Genomic DNA, 15,899 nt, shown 5'->3' with positions numbered 1-15,899 from the left:
CTATGTATGGTGACTTTAGAGTGATTTTTGGAACAACTTATAGTACTTTAGAATACTGTAGGGAGATTATAGTTGATAAAAATTTACTCTATATTTTTAAAGAGCTAGAAGAGAGAATTTTGAATGTTCCCAAGATGAAGAAATGACAATTATTTGAGGTGATGGATGTGCCAGTTACCCTGTTGTATACAAGTTTTGAAATACCACATTGAAATTCATAAATATGTACAATTCTTGTGTCAGTTAAATTTTAACTTAAAAATTAGTAAAAATTAAAATTCATATTTTCCTTCTCCATAGAAGTAAGGTGAGTAACCCGTGTAGTGGTAATCAGAAATTCAGAGAATTTTATTTCTTATTTTACTGTTTTGTTTAAGTACTTAAATTCAAGAATTTTTAGATATTCAAATTTTGCATTCAATTAGATCACATAGATTTGAGTGAAATGAAATTAAAAATGTTATTTCCATATTGATTTTTTTCTTTAAATTACTCCCATGTTGAAAATTATATACCTAAGATGCAAAGAAAATTAAGTGGCTTGATTTACATGATTGCTTTAACATGTTACTTTACTGTTTTTCATTTCACACCAAAATACCTATGAATTTGGAAAAACTTACATTGTTTATAATTGTGATTGATTTTTGTTTCAGGTGGTAATTCAGGATGATTGCCCTGATAAATTGGACCCCAAATATTTTGGAGAGTTGCTTGCTGATCTAAGCCGTAAGAATATGGATTTGTATCATTGCTTATTAGAACATTCGCAGAGAATTGGAGGAAGGTACTGTAAACATACTTTTTGCATCAATGTTGTGTGGAAGATTTTACAACATTGTAGTGTTTTTTAAATAGACTTTATTTTTATGAGAAGTTTTAGGTTCACATCAAAACTTTTATACTTCTATTTTTTTTATTTTTTTGACCATGTAAATTTATTTTTAAATTTTAATACCAAAGGGGGAAAACTCATTAAAAGGTATTGTCTTGTACTGGGTGACAGGTTTTTAGACTTGACACCAACAGCCCAATTTATACAATAAAAATAATGACAAATTGGATTACATAAAGATTAAAAAATCCTCTCTGAGCTTACTCCTTTCTGCCAAGGAAGCATCATTAAAGTCCCTCTTTTCACTGTCATTTCTAAGTCAGAGTCTCCAAAAGAGCCCAAAGAGCTGCAGAAGGTATTCATTAGATGGCTGAACTTTGAAATTACTAATGAGAGTCAGACCATTCCATTCCATTAAAAATGGAAGGTTAAAATATGCAAAATTGTACTTTTAATGGCTTAACAGGGCAACTATATGAGAAATTTTGAAATTTGAAAGTGTCTCATCATAAGAATTAATGATGTTGGCTCAGTGCCCATAACTCAATGGTTAGGGCACCAGCCATATACACTGGGGCTGGTGGGTTCTAACCCAGCCCGGACCTGCTAAACAACAATGACAACTACGACAACAACAATAACAAGAATAGCCAGGCATTGTGGCAGGCACCTGTAGTTCCAGATATTTGGGAGGCTGAGTGAAGAAATTGCTTAAGTCCTAGAGGTTGCTATGATCTGTGACACCATGGCACTCTACCAAGGTGACAAAGTGAGACTCTGTCTCAAAAAAAAAAAAAAAAAAAAGAATTAGTATTTATGAAATTCATCAGACGGATCACAAAAGCCCTTTAGAATCAGTAAAAAATTCTGGTTATAATTTACTTCTATTATAATTTACTGTGATGGTAAATGCAACCTCTTTGACAAGTAGCTCAAAAAATGCATAGTATATTATGACCTGTTTTAAGATATTATGCTGGGCATGAAGTTCAAAAAAATTCTTGGTATATTATGACTCATTTTAAGATATTATGCTAATGATATAATGTACAATCCCACTGCCAACATAACTGTTGAATTTTCCATTTGTGTATGCTCAACATATGGAAGCCAGAGTATAATATATATGAGTGATATTTTCAACACATATATGTGTTCAACTGTGGCACAAAACTGGGAAATCACCACAAATTTAAAATAATCTGGAAAATGAAGTAAAGTCAGCACAATTTTTTCTAATTCAGACTTTCTAATAACTAGATTCTTCTACTTTGTAAATATTTATTTAATATATTGTTTCACATAAATGGGATGACATTATATATACTACTCTTTATACCTTTTCACTAAAAAAATCATGTTTATTTTCCCATGTCAATAATATTTTTAGTGCATGGGATGTATTATTTCTTAGTATTTTGTCTGTCTCTTTGTTCTCCATATATTAGCTCCCTCTCTCCTGCCTTTTTCTGTTTTCATGTTCATGATGGCATTCTCTTATGATTTCCTGCAACTTCTTTGCATCTTTAAATAACTGTCCCTCCGACTTAGCAAAATCCCAACTCTGGATCACTCTAGCTCTCTACCTTACTTATTGTGTATTTGTACCATGATCTCCTCCATCCAATACCCAACATTCAATATCTTTAGAATGCAGAGGGCTCCATGAGGGCCATTTTATCTACCCTGGTGTCCTTGGTGCATAGCATAGCAACTGGTTTAGTGTGGTGCTAAATAAATATATTGTTCAATGAATGAATGCATTCTTTACTGCTACATCCGTGCCCCTGACCACTACTGGAGAAAAGCAGAGTTGTTTATTTGAAATAGTGCTTTATAAACACATGATTTCCATTCTTAGCTAGGCCTTCATCATTGTTTCATCCTAATCAACACCCTCTCTCAATACCCATTATCCAAACAACTCTCCCTTGCTCCCATTATCCAAACAACAATTTCACAAATTATCTCTTTACACAAGTCCACTATCTTAAAATCTTTCCCCTGACTCTTCATGGTCATTTAGCATATACACTATGTTCCAGGCACTGTGCTAAGCACTTTATCTACCTATTTATTATCTAATTCGTACAATAAGCCTACAGAGCTTCAGATGGAGACTAAAAGAGAATAAGTTGTTAAAATAAAGTCACACAGCTCCTAGGTGCTTGACAGGATTCAAACATTTTGAGTACTCTTACTTATAAGCTATTGTTACCAGAATTTCTTCCTGCAGTAGGTTCTTGGTCTTGAGGATTGGAAGAATGAACCTATGGACCATAGATAGTGGTAAGATAGCATTTATCAGATAAAAAGGAATATAGAAGTAAAAAAAGCACCAGAGCTTCTGTCAGAGGGAAAGGCCCAAGTGAGTAGTCTCCACATGGGTCCTTTGTCTAGGGGTATAAGATCTTGAGAATTAAATTTGGCCAGGACTTAGCAATTGGGAGACACATTTTCAATGTTAATTAGCATATAAACAAATGAATGAATGGAGTCCCTCCAGGTGGGGCAAAATGGCAGGGCATTCCCTTCATGAAATTGCCCAGGACTAGGAAACTGGGGTTCCCTGTCAAGCCTTGAATAGAGGAACCCTGTGTCAATTCTCACTCTCTGACTAGATACTCTAACTGCTGTTAGGGACAAATAGATGTTGACTCAATCTTAACTGCTTTCTGCTGGATTAGGCCAAAGATAGAAGGGGACAGTTAGGGATTCTTAGGAGGTGGGTGATCCAGGGGTCCACAGTAGAATCAGGTCTTGGACTGTTACTATACACTGTTTATGTCCTGATGAGGTCATCTCTGTAAGATACAAATCTGATTAGCACATTAAAAGGTACTGGTAGGCTTGGTGCTTGTAGCTCAGTGGTTAGGGCACTGGCCACATGCTCTGGGGCTGGTGGGTTTGAACCCATCCCAGGCCTGCTAATAAAAAAAAAAATAGCCAGGTGTTGTAGTGGGTGCCTGTAGTCCCAGCTACTAGTGAGGCCAAGGCAAGCGAATCACTTGAGCCCAAGTATTGGAGGTTGCTGTGAGCTATGATGCCAGAGCACTCTATTGAGGGTGACAAAGTGAGATTGTCTCAATAAAAAATAAGTAAATACATAAATAAATAATAGTTAAGGGTAGAACAGTGAAAAGAGGGAGTTAATTACAAAGTCATTGATGACAGGTTGGAAATAATAAAGCTAGAGATTTCAAAAGAAAACCAAATTTGGGTGGCACCTGTGGCTCACTCGGTAAGGCACCGCCCCCATATACTGAGGGTGGCGGGTTCAAACCCGGCCCTGGCCAAACTGCAACCAGAAAATAGCCGGGCGTTGTGGCGGGCGCCTGTAGTTCCAGCTACTTGGGAGGCTGAGGCAAGAGAATCGCTTAAGCCCAGGAGTTGGAGGTTGCTGTGAGTGTGTGAGACCACGGCACTCTACCGAGGGCCATAAAGTGAGACTCTGTCTCTACAAAAAAAAAAAAAAAAAAGAAAGAAAAGAAAACCAAATTAACACTTTCTTTCCTGGTTTATAAATAGTAACTCTAAATTTTCTTTACACTCACAAGTGCAGGTGGACTATAATTGATTCTCTCCATAGTCCACTTTTGTAGAAGGTGGTTGGTTTCAAGATTTTGCTTGTAAATAATGTATCCAGGAATCTATTCCCATAACTTTAATAGTTGTGGGAGAAGACAAGATTACAGGAAAAGGACCATCCCAACTTTGGATCCAGGAAGGTGGATTAGGGGGAAGAGTTTTGATTACAACTAGATCGCCAGGAGAGGAAAGCTCTTTTAGTATTGATTGTGAAAATGTATAAAAAAACATGTCAAGGTTAGATAGTTTTTTATAACTCTTCTCTAGCTGCATAGATCTGTGCCATAATTTGTTGGGCAATCATGTCCTATTTTCTCATTGGAATCAAAGAGAAAAGTGGCAAGATTTAAAGTGGTAATGTGCATAATTGTAACACCAGCCTTTCCATCAATAAGACTTGATATTTAAGAAGGAGATTGTTTGACAGCTACAGATTTCCTTTTGAATTTAGAAGTCCAGTAAGGTCATGACAAGTATAAATAATTAGGTCTTTTCCTAAAGTTAGCTTAGTTGTCTTTGTGGTTAAGAGGGCTACAGCTGCTACAGCTTGTAGACAGTGTGGCCATCACTTGGCCATAGTGTCAATCTCTTTATTAAGATAAGGTATAGGTTGTAAAAGTGGACCCTGGTGTTAATTACCTGCTAGGGTAATTCCAGTCTGCTCTGTAGATTCTGTATTATGGATATTAGTCCAGTCTTAGCTTCTGCTTTTGTAGGATATTATTTTTTAGTGGTATAGATGGTGGGATTTTTTTTAAACTTAATTTGGGCCAGTTAAACATATTTTGCTCTTTCCAACTGTCTCTCCGTAGCCTATACTTCTGGATTAATTTTTATCTCTAATAAGGGAAGACATAGTATAGGTTTTTGTCCTGTATTCATATCAATGATTGTTCTTGGTTTAGTTGGTAAACCAACTAACCCTCTCCCAAATGGGAACAGGACCGTCAGGCATGATTAGGAAGGTATGAGAGAACAGCAGCCAGTTCCCCCAATTTCAGCTTAAAGTCTGAGAGAAGAATTTAGTACTGGCTTTCCAGACACCTTTTGTATACTTATAGATTTAGGGAAGAGAAGACAAGGAATAGAGTGGAGTATAGGAAGGAGGCTCTAATGTCCAGGAGAAATTCTATCACTTGGCTCTTCATGATGAGGTACACCTGGGGCTTTTGAGTGATGATGACACAAACTGGAGCCATGCGAAAATGTTCCAGGCACTCACAGTCCAGTTTGGCTGCTGATGGGGTTACTATGCCAGAAGGCCTTCACCTCTGGGGACAGGCTGCCATTCTGTGGTCACCTTCGTATCCTGGACAGGGTCTGTTGGTTTTCCCAGCAGCCAGTACTGCCAGGGGCAATCTCTCTTCAAATGGCCATTTCAACCACATTAGAAGCACTTGTTCTTAGCTCCTCTGGCTTCCCTCTGCACCTGAATGGTGCCCGTTTGTCGGACTGCCATTATTAAAGCTGTCATTATTTTTTTATTCCTTTTTTTATTCTCTTCCTTCTGATCTCAATTATAATTAAAACCACTGTGGCCATTTTAAGAAGGTTCTCCAGGTTATGATTGGGGCCTAGAGCCAATTTTTGGAGTTTTGTTTTAGTACATGGGGCAGCTTGAATGATAAGTTTATCTTTTAAAATAATTTGGCCCTCTAAGATGTTGAGTGAGCATGTTTTCTCATTACTTCTCTAAGCTGACCCATGAAGGCTGAGAGACTTTCATTTTGCTCCTGGTAAATAGTAGACAACTTAGAATAATTCATAGTCTTTTACTTGGATCAACATAAACCTTCCAGGGTACATGTTAAAAAATGTTTATGCCACCAGTCATCTTGTTTCTCAGGGTCCCATTCAAGATTCTCAAAGGAACTGCCTGTCTTCCTTTGGTGTATCTGTCCCTTTTCTCAGATGACATTCTGCTATTAGTATTGGACATGAACCACAAATCACCCCAGTTTATAGCCTCATCCAAGACTTCATTTTTCTCATTCAAAGTTAAATTTTGATGTAGTAGTAGTATTATATTTCTGTAAGAGAGGTCAAAGATTTGCCCTAACCCTTGGAGAACATCTGTGTACCTATCTGGGTCTTCAGAAAATTTTCCTAAATCAACCTTGATTTGTTTTAAATCTGTCAGACAAAATGGAGTGAATACTCTGGTATTTCCCCTTTTGCTACCAATATTCTCAGTCAAGGGACATAAAGAAGGATACAGTTGCTTTCTCGGGGTCCCAACAGGATCAGAAGAAACTCTTGGAACACACTCCTTTATGGAGTTTTCTAAAGGTATGGATGAAGGTGTGAAAGATGTACATTGCAGGTTTGAACTATGTGGTGACAGTATCTCTCTCAGGAATCCCTGGCCATTTGGGGAAATTACTACAGCCAGGAGAGCTGGATCTATCTGACAGGTTTTATACAGTTAGTGATTGTCTCTGAGAAAAAAGTAAGTTTGCACATAGGATACTTCAGACCACTTCTCTTTTTGTTTACCATAATTTAGAGTACCGTCTGGTGAACATTATTCACAATTAGAGAGTAGATACTAAGGCAAGGCCTGGATGCAGAAGACCATATATTCCTTCCTGAGCATCTGGGGATAAAATACTTCCTAATACTTTAGAAGACAGACCAGTGGGGTGTTCTGGCAGCACAGGTACAAAAATCAGGTATCCAGGAGCCACAGTGTTCTCACCTGATTAAAGTTCTCTTGGCAATAGAACACATTACTGAGGTCTTCTCCTAGAGAGAGAATGTTACCCATCTGTGGGAAAGAACAAACGTCCAGAATCTTAATCAACCCCAGTCTATGTGTTCCTAGATTGTCAAAGTGTCCTCTGACCAACCAAGGAAGTCTTCTGGCCAAAGAAAAGGAAGCATCCTTCTGCTGCTTGGGGAAGAATTCCTGAGGAGGACAATCTCTCTGTCCTATGCACTTGTCTGGATTTAGCCATGGTTATCAGTGTAGCACTTTGTATACCTGTGGGCTCTCCAGTGCTTATTGCAGCTGGCAGCACAGACCAAAAAATCAAGTATATAGGAGGCTGGTCCCACCTGATGCAAGTTCTGCCCCTTTTCTGCACTTGGAATTGAGTGTATACCTGTCAATCCAAGTGGGAACAAGCCCTGTCATGCAAAAAACGGCTGCATGGTACATGCGTATGTAATCTTTTTTTTTATTTATATTTTTTTTATTAAATCATAACTGTATACATTGATATGATCATGGGGCATCATACACTCGCTTCATATGTAATCTTAACAAGCTTTTTCTAAATTCCCAGTAAGACAGGAAAATAGGCTTTTTATCATGAGCAGGTCTTAAATGCTATGTTTGCCACCATCTTTTCTTTCTGAATAGTTAGCAAGGCAGCAATAGTCAAACTCAGTAAAAAACAGGGTTGAGAGACATTTTAAAATTTTTGCATGAGAATTAGTTATAAAATTAGCTGAAGTCTTAGAGAAACCTGGAATGTCTTCGAACTTTTCCATTTACACTAATAGATCAGAAAAAAAATCAAATATCCAGAGTCTTTTACTTTACCCTTAATTTTTAAAAGGTTTTCTTTCAATTTTCTGCTTTTCTAAGAAGAGAATGAACTGTACTCTAGGGTTTAGGGCTGTTCTTGCCTGGGGATGTTCCCTGGGCTTCCCCAGGTAGGCTCCTGATTGCCCAGAGAGCCCCTGTACAGGAGTCATGTTGCTCTTTTGTTCAGAGCCTGCTTCTTGGCCTCTAACCCCTCTAACCATTAACACAGTTTAGCATTTTTCAAAAACATGCAGAAAAGCCAATTGAATTTAATTTTGTAGTGAAAGGCAATGAAAAAGGACATTACAACATCTGAAAAATACCAGAGAGAGCCAGTAAAAACTTAACTAAATATAAAAAGTGATCCCCTACCAACTTTCAAACAAAGCAAGCAAACTGCAAGGAGAAAGAGAGAAAGTGGCAGGGGTCTGTAGAAATAAGTAGAAGAGGTTTGGGACCCAGGAAAATATGAGTGGATAGTAAAAGAGCTGGGAGAGCACATTTTCAGAAGGTTTTCCAGTGCTATGGGGTCAGAACCATTTCTAGGGACCCCAGCACTTCTGGGTGCTACTTCTGTTTGCTCAGCTCTCAACCAGAGAAAAGGAGTGGAGACAGAATGGGTTCAGAAGCCTTCTAACATTCCCTTCAGCTCCTTTCTTCTGGAGCTAAGAAGAATTAGAAAGTTCATCCCTCAACAGTTTTTAGCCCATGACCTGGAGGTCAGCAGCCAGGCTGTGCACTTTTAGGGGCTAATGGGCATCCAGATTATTAGTTTCCATTATTATGATTATAGAAAAAAAAAAAAAAACAGGATAGAGTTAAATGGTCCCATTGCTTGCTACAGATCTTCAATCCTGGGTGGGCCCCCAAAACGTTACTGGACTTTCTTCCTGCAGTAGGTTCTTGGTATGGGGGATTGGAAGAATGAGCCCATAGACCACAGATCAGTGGTAAGACAGTATTTATTAGATAGAAAGGAATATAGAAGGAATAAAAAGCACCAGAGCTTCTGCAGAGGAAAAGACCCAAGTGGGAAGTCTCCACATGGGTCCCTTGTATAAGGGTATAAGATCTTGAGAATTACATTTGGCCAGGACTTGGCAGATAAGAGACACATTTTCAATGTCAGTGAGCATAATAACAAATGAATGAATGCAGTCCCTTCATGAAATTGCCCAGGCCTAGGAAACTGGGGCCCCCTGTCCAGCCTCGAACAGGGAACCCTGTATCACTATGACTCAGGTTTTCTGCAAAGCCTTCTCTAAATGTTCAATTGGTCGAGGTGTTCCTTTTCTGGTTCTTAATCATGCCCTGTGAATATTGCTGTCAAACGATATAGGTAGTCCCCAAGTTATAAACATCCAACTTACATATACATCACACTTATGACTGTAAACAATATAATACTCATAAGCAATTACTTAGATGGTAGCAACTAATGTACTAATGTACTAAAACTGTTTTACTTTGAAATAAATATTCTGTGTTACTGTTGTAATGTGTGTACTAATTAATGTTTGATTTGAGAAGTATGTTCACCATATGTATTTAGAAAACAATTCTACCAAGTAGAGAGGGAACAAGTGGACAAAAATAAAGACCTGTCTATTGGCAGAGACAACACTAGATCTTTCCAATTCTCACAATTCCCAAAGGAGTAAGTGCCAGTCTGACAGAACTGCTAGAAATTCTCTTGAAGATTTGCTAATATGGCTTTTTAATTCCTGTGGCCATATCCTCATTATGATGCTGGAAATTCTATTATCCCGCTAGAATTTTGGTCTTTTTACTTAAGATTTTGACCCTATGTAGAGATTCAAATACCCTTCAAGCCTCATTGTTGCCAAATATACTGTAGTATAGATTGAACGAGTCACTCGGGTTTATCTTACAAGTTTTGATTTTGACAAAAAAGGTAGGAAGAATTTGAAAACACTTTGGAGAGGAGTTGAAATCAGTACTGAAAAGGAACAATATGAGAAGTGGAAAAGACAGGGGGAAATAGAAAAAAACTATTATCAGGCTGGGTGCAGTGGCTCACACCTGTCGTCCCAGCACTTGGGAGGCTGAAGTGGGTGGATTGTCTGAGCTCACATGTTTGAGACCAGCCTAAGTCAGAGCAAGACCCCCATCTCTAAAAAATAGCTGGGTGTTGTGGCGGGCACCTGTAGTCCCAGCTATTTGGGAGGCTGAAGCAAGAGGATCACTTGAACCCAGGAGTTTGAGATTGCTGTGAGTTAAGATGCCACAGTACTCTACCAAAGGTGACCAATACTCTGTCTAAAACAAACAAACAAACAAACAAACAAAAACTATTAGTGGTATTTATTCACCCAGGTAGCATTTATTGCCAAGCCCTGAGGATTTCTAATGTAGCCACAAATGAACTGGTGCTAGTGGATGGTACTAACAATTTATGCATATTTTATTGTCTTATTTTTCAGATGTTGTTCATTTTAATAGATCAGCTAATTGCAGAAAAATTATTTTCATTTGTGATTATAAATTGAATAAGTGCCATTATGACATATCAAAAAGCAAGATAAAATTAATAGAAGGCAATCATTTATATATAATCAGTGAATACATTTTCCTAAAGTTGTCTACCTTTTTTTTTATTCTTGCAGCAAACAGGACTTTGAGTCTACTGATGAGGTAAGTGCAAATATAGTCAAAAATTAAATATAGTAGATAACAAAGTAGATTCTGATGTTTGTGTTACCAGGCCAAGGAGTCCATCCACTTATCACCCATGCTAATCAATGAAGAAGCAGATGAGAGATCGACAATTCCACTTTTATTTACAGAAAAGCTAGCAATTCCAGAGAACAGTGATGGTATCTCCTCAAAGAGCTGTTTTGCCTTCTTGTTTCTCTTTGATATTTTTATACCCTCATAGCAAAAGCATACATTAGTAATGTTATTAATCAGCATAGTATACATTAAACAGATTCCCCCGTATTGGTTACAAAGTCAATATATCTCTTGCTTTCAAGGTGCTGTATCTTCACAGTATTTAAATTTTTTTAATTAATTGATTTTTTATTTATTTGGAGACAGAGTCTCATTCTATTTCCCAGGCTTGAGTGCACAAAATCATAAACTTACTTAAAACATTATGAGATTATTTTGGTGGGACTTGATTGCACAGTTCTTGAGAGTGAACATTGTAGATTACAACATTGTGTCATAATGTCACATAAAATAAACATACATGGACTCTCACTATTGTATGAATGTGTGGCTTCAGTTTTATAGCAGTGTGTGGCTTCCAGTATGCTATTTTCCAAGTGCAAAAAGTCTAATTGACACCATCACATGTTACATACACTCATGGTGCCTTGGTGGGGCAGTGATTATCAATAATATTTTAACCTACCATTGCAACATTAGGCCATTTAATATTACTTAGAAGTCAAGAAAGCATTCTTATTTGATTATTAATGGTACTTCCACATCTCAGCATCACCTCACACATTGCCTGCTGCATTTTACAGTTGGTCATCCACCTTGCCCTGCATTGGTAGCCAAGATATAGAAGGGCCCAAACCTTGCTTCTTAATTTTCTTGTCAATTAATTTTAATAATGAAAGTAAATGTAATTTTGTATCTATTATTATTTTTTAATCCCAGCATGGCTTCTACTTAGTTTCAAAAGGAAAACAGAACCCTCCAAAAATAAAAATTATGGATGAAGGAAGATTAAAGTTGAAAGATGAATTTTTTGTGGAGGCAAATAGGGAATTTGTGCAAGTTTTCAAATACTATAATTTGAAAAGGCATTATATACAAAAACATGCTGCAAACTTCAATGTGTATGAAGGATTATGTTGTGTCTTGAAGATAAAATAGCAGAATTAAAATAATCTGTCCTCAACAAAAATTTTTTTAAAGTTACAACTCAGATGCATTCCATTGTAAAAGCTAATTGTGTGGTAACATTTAATGGCAAAAAAATCAAAACCATTTACTGATGATAAGTTTATTAAGCAATGTATGGAAAGTATGGTAGATAAAATTTGCCCTGAAAAAGAGGGGGGATATTCTAAAATCAGTTTGTCTCACGCTGCTGCAGACAGGTGAATTGAAGAAATTGGAACATCTACTGAAAGAAGGTTAGAGAGTAAAGCTACTAATTTTAAATGTTATGGTTTGGCAATGGATGATAACACTGATGGTACAAATATGACTCAACTTTCCAGTTTATTAGAGATACTGATGATGAATATAATATCACTGAAGAGAAGGCTTCATTAGTGCTATTAAAAGACACAACTGAATCGAGATTTATACAAAGTAGTAAAAAATATGTTAAAGTGATTTCATTTGTCCATTGTCAACATAAATGATACAGTTACTGATGATACCCCTGTGATGATAGGTAAGAGAGGGACTTGTAAAATTAATAGAACATGATGAAGTTGCTGCCCAAAAGTCATGTTTGATGAAATATCATTGCATAGTACATAAAGAAAATTTATGTTCAAAAGCTTTAAAAATGGATAATGCCATGCAAATTTTCATCAAGACTGTGAATTTCATAAGGGGTAAGGGATTGAATCATATTGATGCTGACTATAGTGATACCATTTACTTTTCAGAAGATGGCTAAGTTGAGGCCAAATGTTGAAAAGATTTTATGATTTGTGGCATATTATCAAGTCATTTATGGTATCAAAAACCAAATTTTGCCACAACTTGTCAATGAAAAACTGGATTAGAGATTTAGCACTTTTAGTGGATTTAACTGCTCATTTAAATGAGTTAAAACGTTCATTTTCAAGGTGAAAACTAATTTATCAATATAATTTTTAAAATCATAATAGTGTTTCAAAATGAAGTGAAATTATGGAAAGCTAAAATTAAGGCAAATAATTTTATACATTTCAATACATTGGCTAAACACAGACCTGTAAATAGCAAAAAAGATTCAACCTTGATTTTTGATTTGATAAAATAATTTGAAAGATTTTAATATTTCTGGAAAAGTATCAATATTTTGGTGCATTTGCCACTCCATTTTCAGTTGACATAAATATGTTACCAGCCAATTTTCAAATGGAATGCATAGAGCTACTATCTGACATTCAACTTAAAGAAAAATTTGCTCATATCTCTTCACTGGACTTTTATAGATGGTATATTCCCAGAGATAAATATCCCTTGTTTCACAATTACGCCTTTTTCATGTCATTACACTTATATTTGGGAACAATTATTTTGAAGAATGAAGCACCTTAATAGTAAAATTAGAACCAAACTATCTCATAAGCACCTTGAGAACTCACTGAGAATTTCAAGTACTTCCATTGAACTAGATATTGATGCTTTAGTTTCTCCAATACAATGTTAAATATTCCCTAGATTTATGTTACCCACTTTTCTATTACTTTTACAATAAAAATATCAAAACAATTTTAGTATTTAGATATGTACATTTTCTGTATTAATGATCACACACTTGGGACCTACTCAATCATTTTTAAAGATTCTCTGAATGGGCCACTACATAATTAAGATTATTATGTGAACACTTCTTTGCTTATCTGTGGTGGTGGGTATGACCATAATTATGTATGAAGGTATGAAAGTTCTCTCTCTCTCTCTTTTTTTTTTGGGGGGGGTAATCAACTTTCCTTAGTATTTGCATGTTTAATGTATGGCCCAAGACAATTCTTCTAATGTGGTCCATAAAAGCCAAAAGGTTGGACATTCCTGATCTACATGATTAACTAAATAAACAGTAAATTTAGTTTTCAACACATTATTTGTATGTGCCACACCAAATAGCCTGTAACCTTGAAGCCCTAAAGTGTTAAATCTATCATATATGTACATTTTGTTAATAATTGCTTATAATAGAATAAGTAATCATATAGAGAAAGAACTGCAGGGTATTCCAAAATCTCCATACATAGGCGAAATTAATAAACTTGAAAAATGGCAGATATCTAGAAATGTGTTTGTCATGAGTGGGATAAGACTTTGTGTGTGTGTGTGTGTGTGTGTGTGTAGAAAGAGGTAGCCAAAACATAGAAAGTATTTTATATATATTTTGTAAAATTTTGTAATGAAAATCTTGTAAATAATGGTATATTTAGCTACAATTTCTTATTTTCCCTCTGTACAGCAACTTTAGGGACACCCTGTAATTTTAGTGCAATAAAAAGAACACTTGCTTCTTTGTGTCAATTTTTATCTTTATTTCTAATGTATTGCAATATTGCATTCATTGCAATAATTCAGTAAATCCTAAATTGCCTCTAAAGGGTACTTTCATCGATTCAGCTTCTCACTTAAAATTAGTTGAAACTTCTCAATGTTGCTGTGGCACCATCAAAATCTTTCAAAAGTCATCATAGCTCTATGTAAATTCTCAATAAATCCTAAAACAATGCATTTTTAATTCAAAAAAATCAGCCTCAAAAATGGTATATCACGCAATAAAACTTCCAGTTGCTGACAGATACAAAGAATAAAGTGCTTAATGGTGTTTAATAGACCATTTTGTTTTTAAATTTCTCCTTCTAAAAATAGAACTGGAAGGCTCTGTGCCCATAGCACAGTGGTTATGGCACCAGCCACAAACACCAAGGCTGGCGGGTTTGAGCACAGCCCAGATGAGCTAAACAACAATAACCACTGCAACAAAAAAACAGCCAGATGTTGTGTAGTCCCAGCTACTTGGGAGGCTGAGGCAGGAGAATCACTTAAGCTGAAGAGTTTGAGGTTACTGTGACACTCTATCGAGGGCGACATAATGAGACTGTCTCAAAAAAAAAAAAAAAAGAAAGAAAGAAAGAAAGAAAAGAAATGGAAGATCTAATTTGTTTTCCAATGCTTTTCCCTAAAATGCCTGGAATTCAGGTTTTTTATGTAGAATAAAAAAGAATAATTGATTTTTTTTAAGTAAAAACTGATAAGGCTAGAAATGAAAATGTGAATTAATCATTTAATAACCCTAACAATATGTACCATTAACACAAAAGTCTGTGGACTGCTGACACTAAAATTAAAATGCTAATGTATATCTATTCATTACATGAGCATCTCTTTTCTTACAGTCAGAAGACATTGAATCACTGATTCCTAAAGGATTGTCTGAGTTTACAAAACAGCTAATTCGCTATATTCTGCAGGTGAGATGGGGTCAGGAGTAGATGTGTGAGAACTATACTAACAAATGGCATTCTAAGATGCTTCCCTTAATTAAGAACAGAAAGTCACAAGTAAAATTACTCATTCACAAGAGTTGATTATACTTTTATTAGGCAAGCGTTGCATTATTGTTTAGTCAGACTATCAAAAACTAGTATTTAATGACTAGTATTCAGAGCAACATTCTAGAAATACTACTTCCTGCTGTGGAATGGCCTTATTCCCTCCTCAGAGTTTAGTACAACCTGACTGTAATTTGTAATCTTTTTGTTGTTGTTGTTGATGTTGTTGACTCAGAAAGAAAATTCACAAACTATTTACAAAGGATTAACAAGTATAATATATACTGTTAGGTAATTGTCCCAGAGAAAGCCCTTCCCCAAGAAAAGCCCCTTCCTACTTTCTACAGACCAAGACTAGCTCTCTCACTCCTAAAGTTACAGCTACCTGCTGAAAATTTCAAACTTACGGCCTGCCCCTAATGGCCCTTCTCGCCAGAGCAGTAACTCGTTATTGGCTATTCTACCCTGTTTCCCTGAAAATAAGACAGTGTCTTATCTTAAGATGTGCTCCCAAAGATGCGCTAGGTCTTATTTTCAGGGGACGTTTTATCTTTCCTGTAAGTAGGTCTTTTTTCGGAGGATGTCATATTTTCAGGGAAACGGGGTACTATCCCATCACCATTCTGAGACTTCCCTAACTAAACCTATATAAAGATAGGTCTCTCACTCCTCTTTCTCTTTTTTCTCTCTCGCGCTCTCTCTCTCCCCTCCTCTCTCACCATCT

At 36.3% G+C, this 15,899-nt stretch overlaps 1 protein-coding gene across 6 annotated transcripts in view; it reads left to right on the top strand.

The window, feature by feature from the left end:
- POF1B (POF1B actin binding protein) overlaps positions 1 to 15,899 on the top strand; it is a 135,157-nt gene that overhangs the window by 78,420 nt on the left and 40,838 nt on the right. For all 6 annotated transcript variants that reach the window (XM_053581029.1, XM_053581030.1, XM_053581026.1 and 3 more), the window contains 3 exons: positions 657 to 787; positions 10,583 to 10,610; positions 15,020 to 15,094. In XM_053581029.1, the coding sequence (XP_053437004.1) occupies positions 657 to 787; positions 10,583 to 10,610; positions 15,020 to 15,094 (234 nt within the window). The remainder of the gene's footprint in view (positions 1 to 656; positions 788 to 10,582; positions 10,611 to 15,019; positions 15,095 to 15,899) is intronic.

Source organism: Nycticebus coucang, chromosome X (assembly GCF_027406575.1).
Source record: "Nycticebus coucang isolate mNycCou1 chromosome X, mNycCou1.pri, whole genome shotgun sequence".
Classification (NCBI taxonomy): domain Eukaryota; kingdom Metazoa; phylum Chordata; class Mammalia; order Primates; family Lorisidae; genus Nycticebus; species Nycticebus coucang.
The sequence above is the reverse complement of the archived record's forward strand: the minus strand, read 5'-3'. Positions and strand labels throughout refer to the sequence as shown.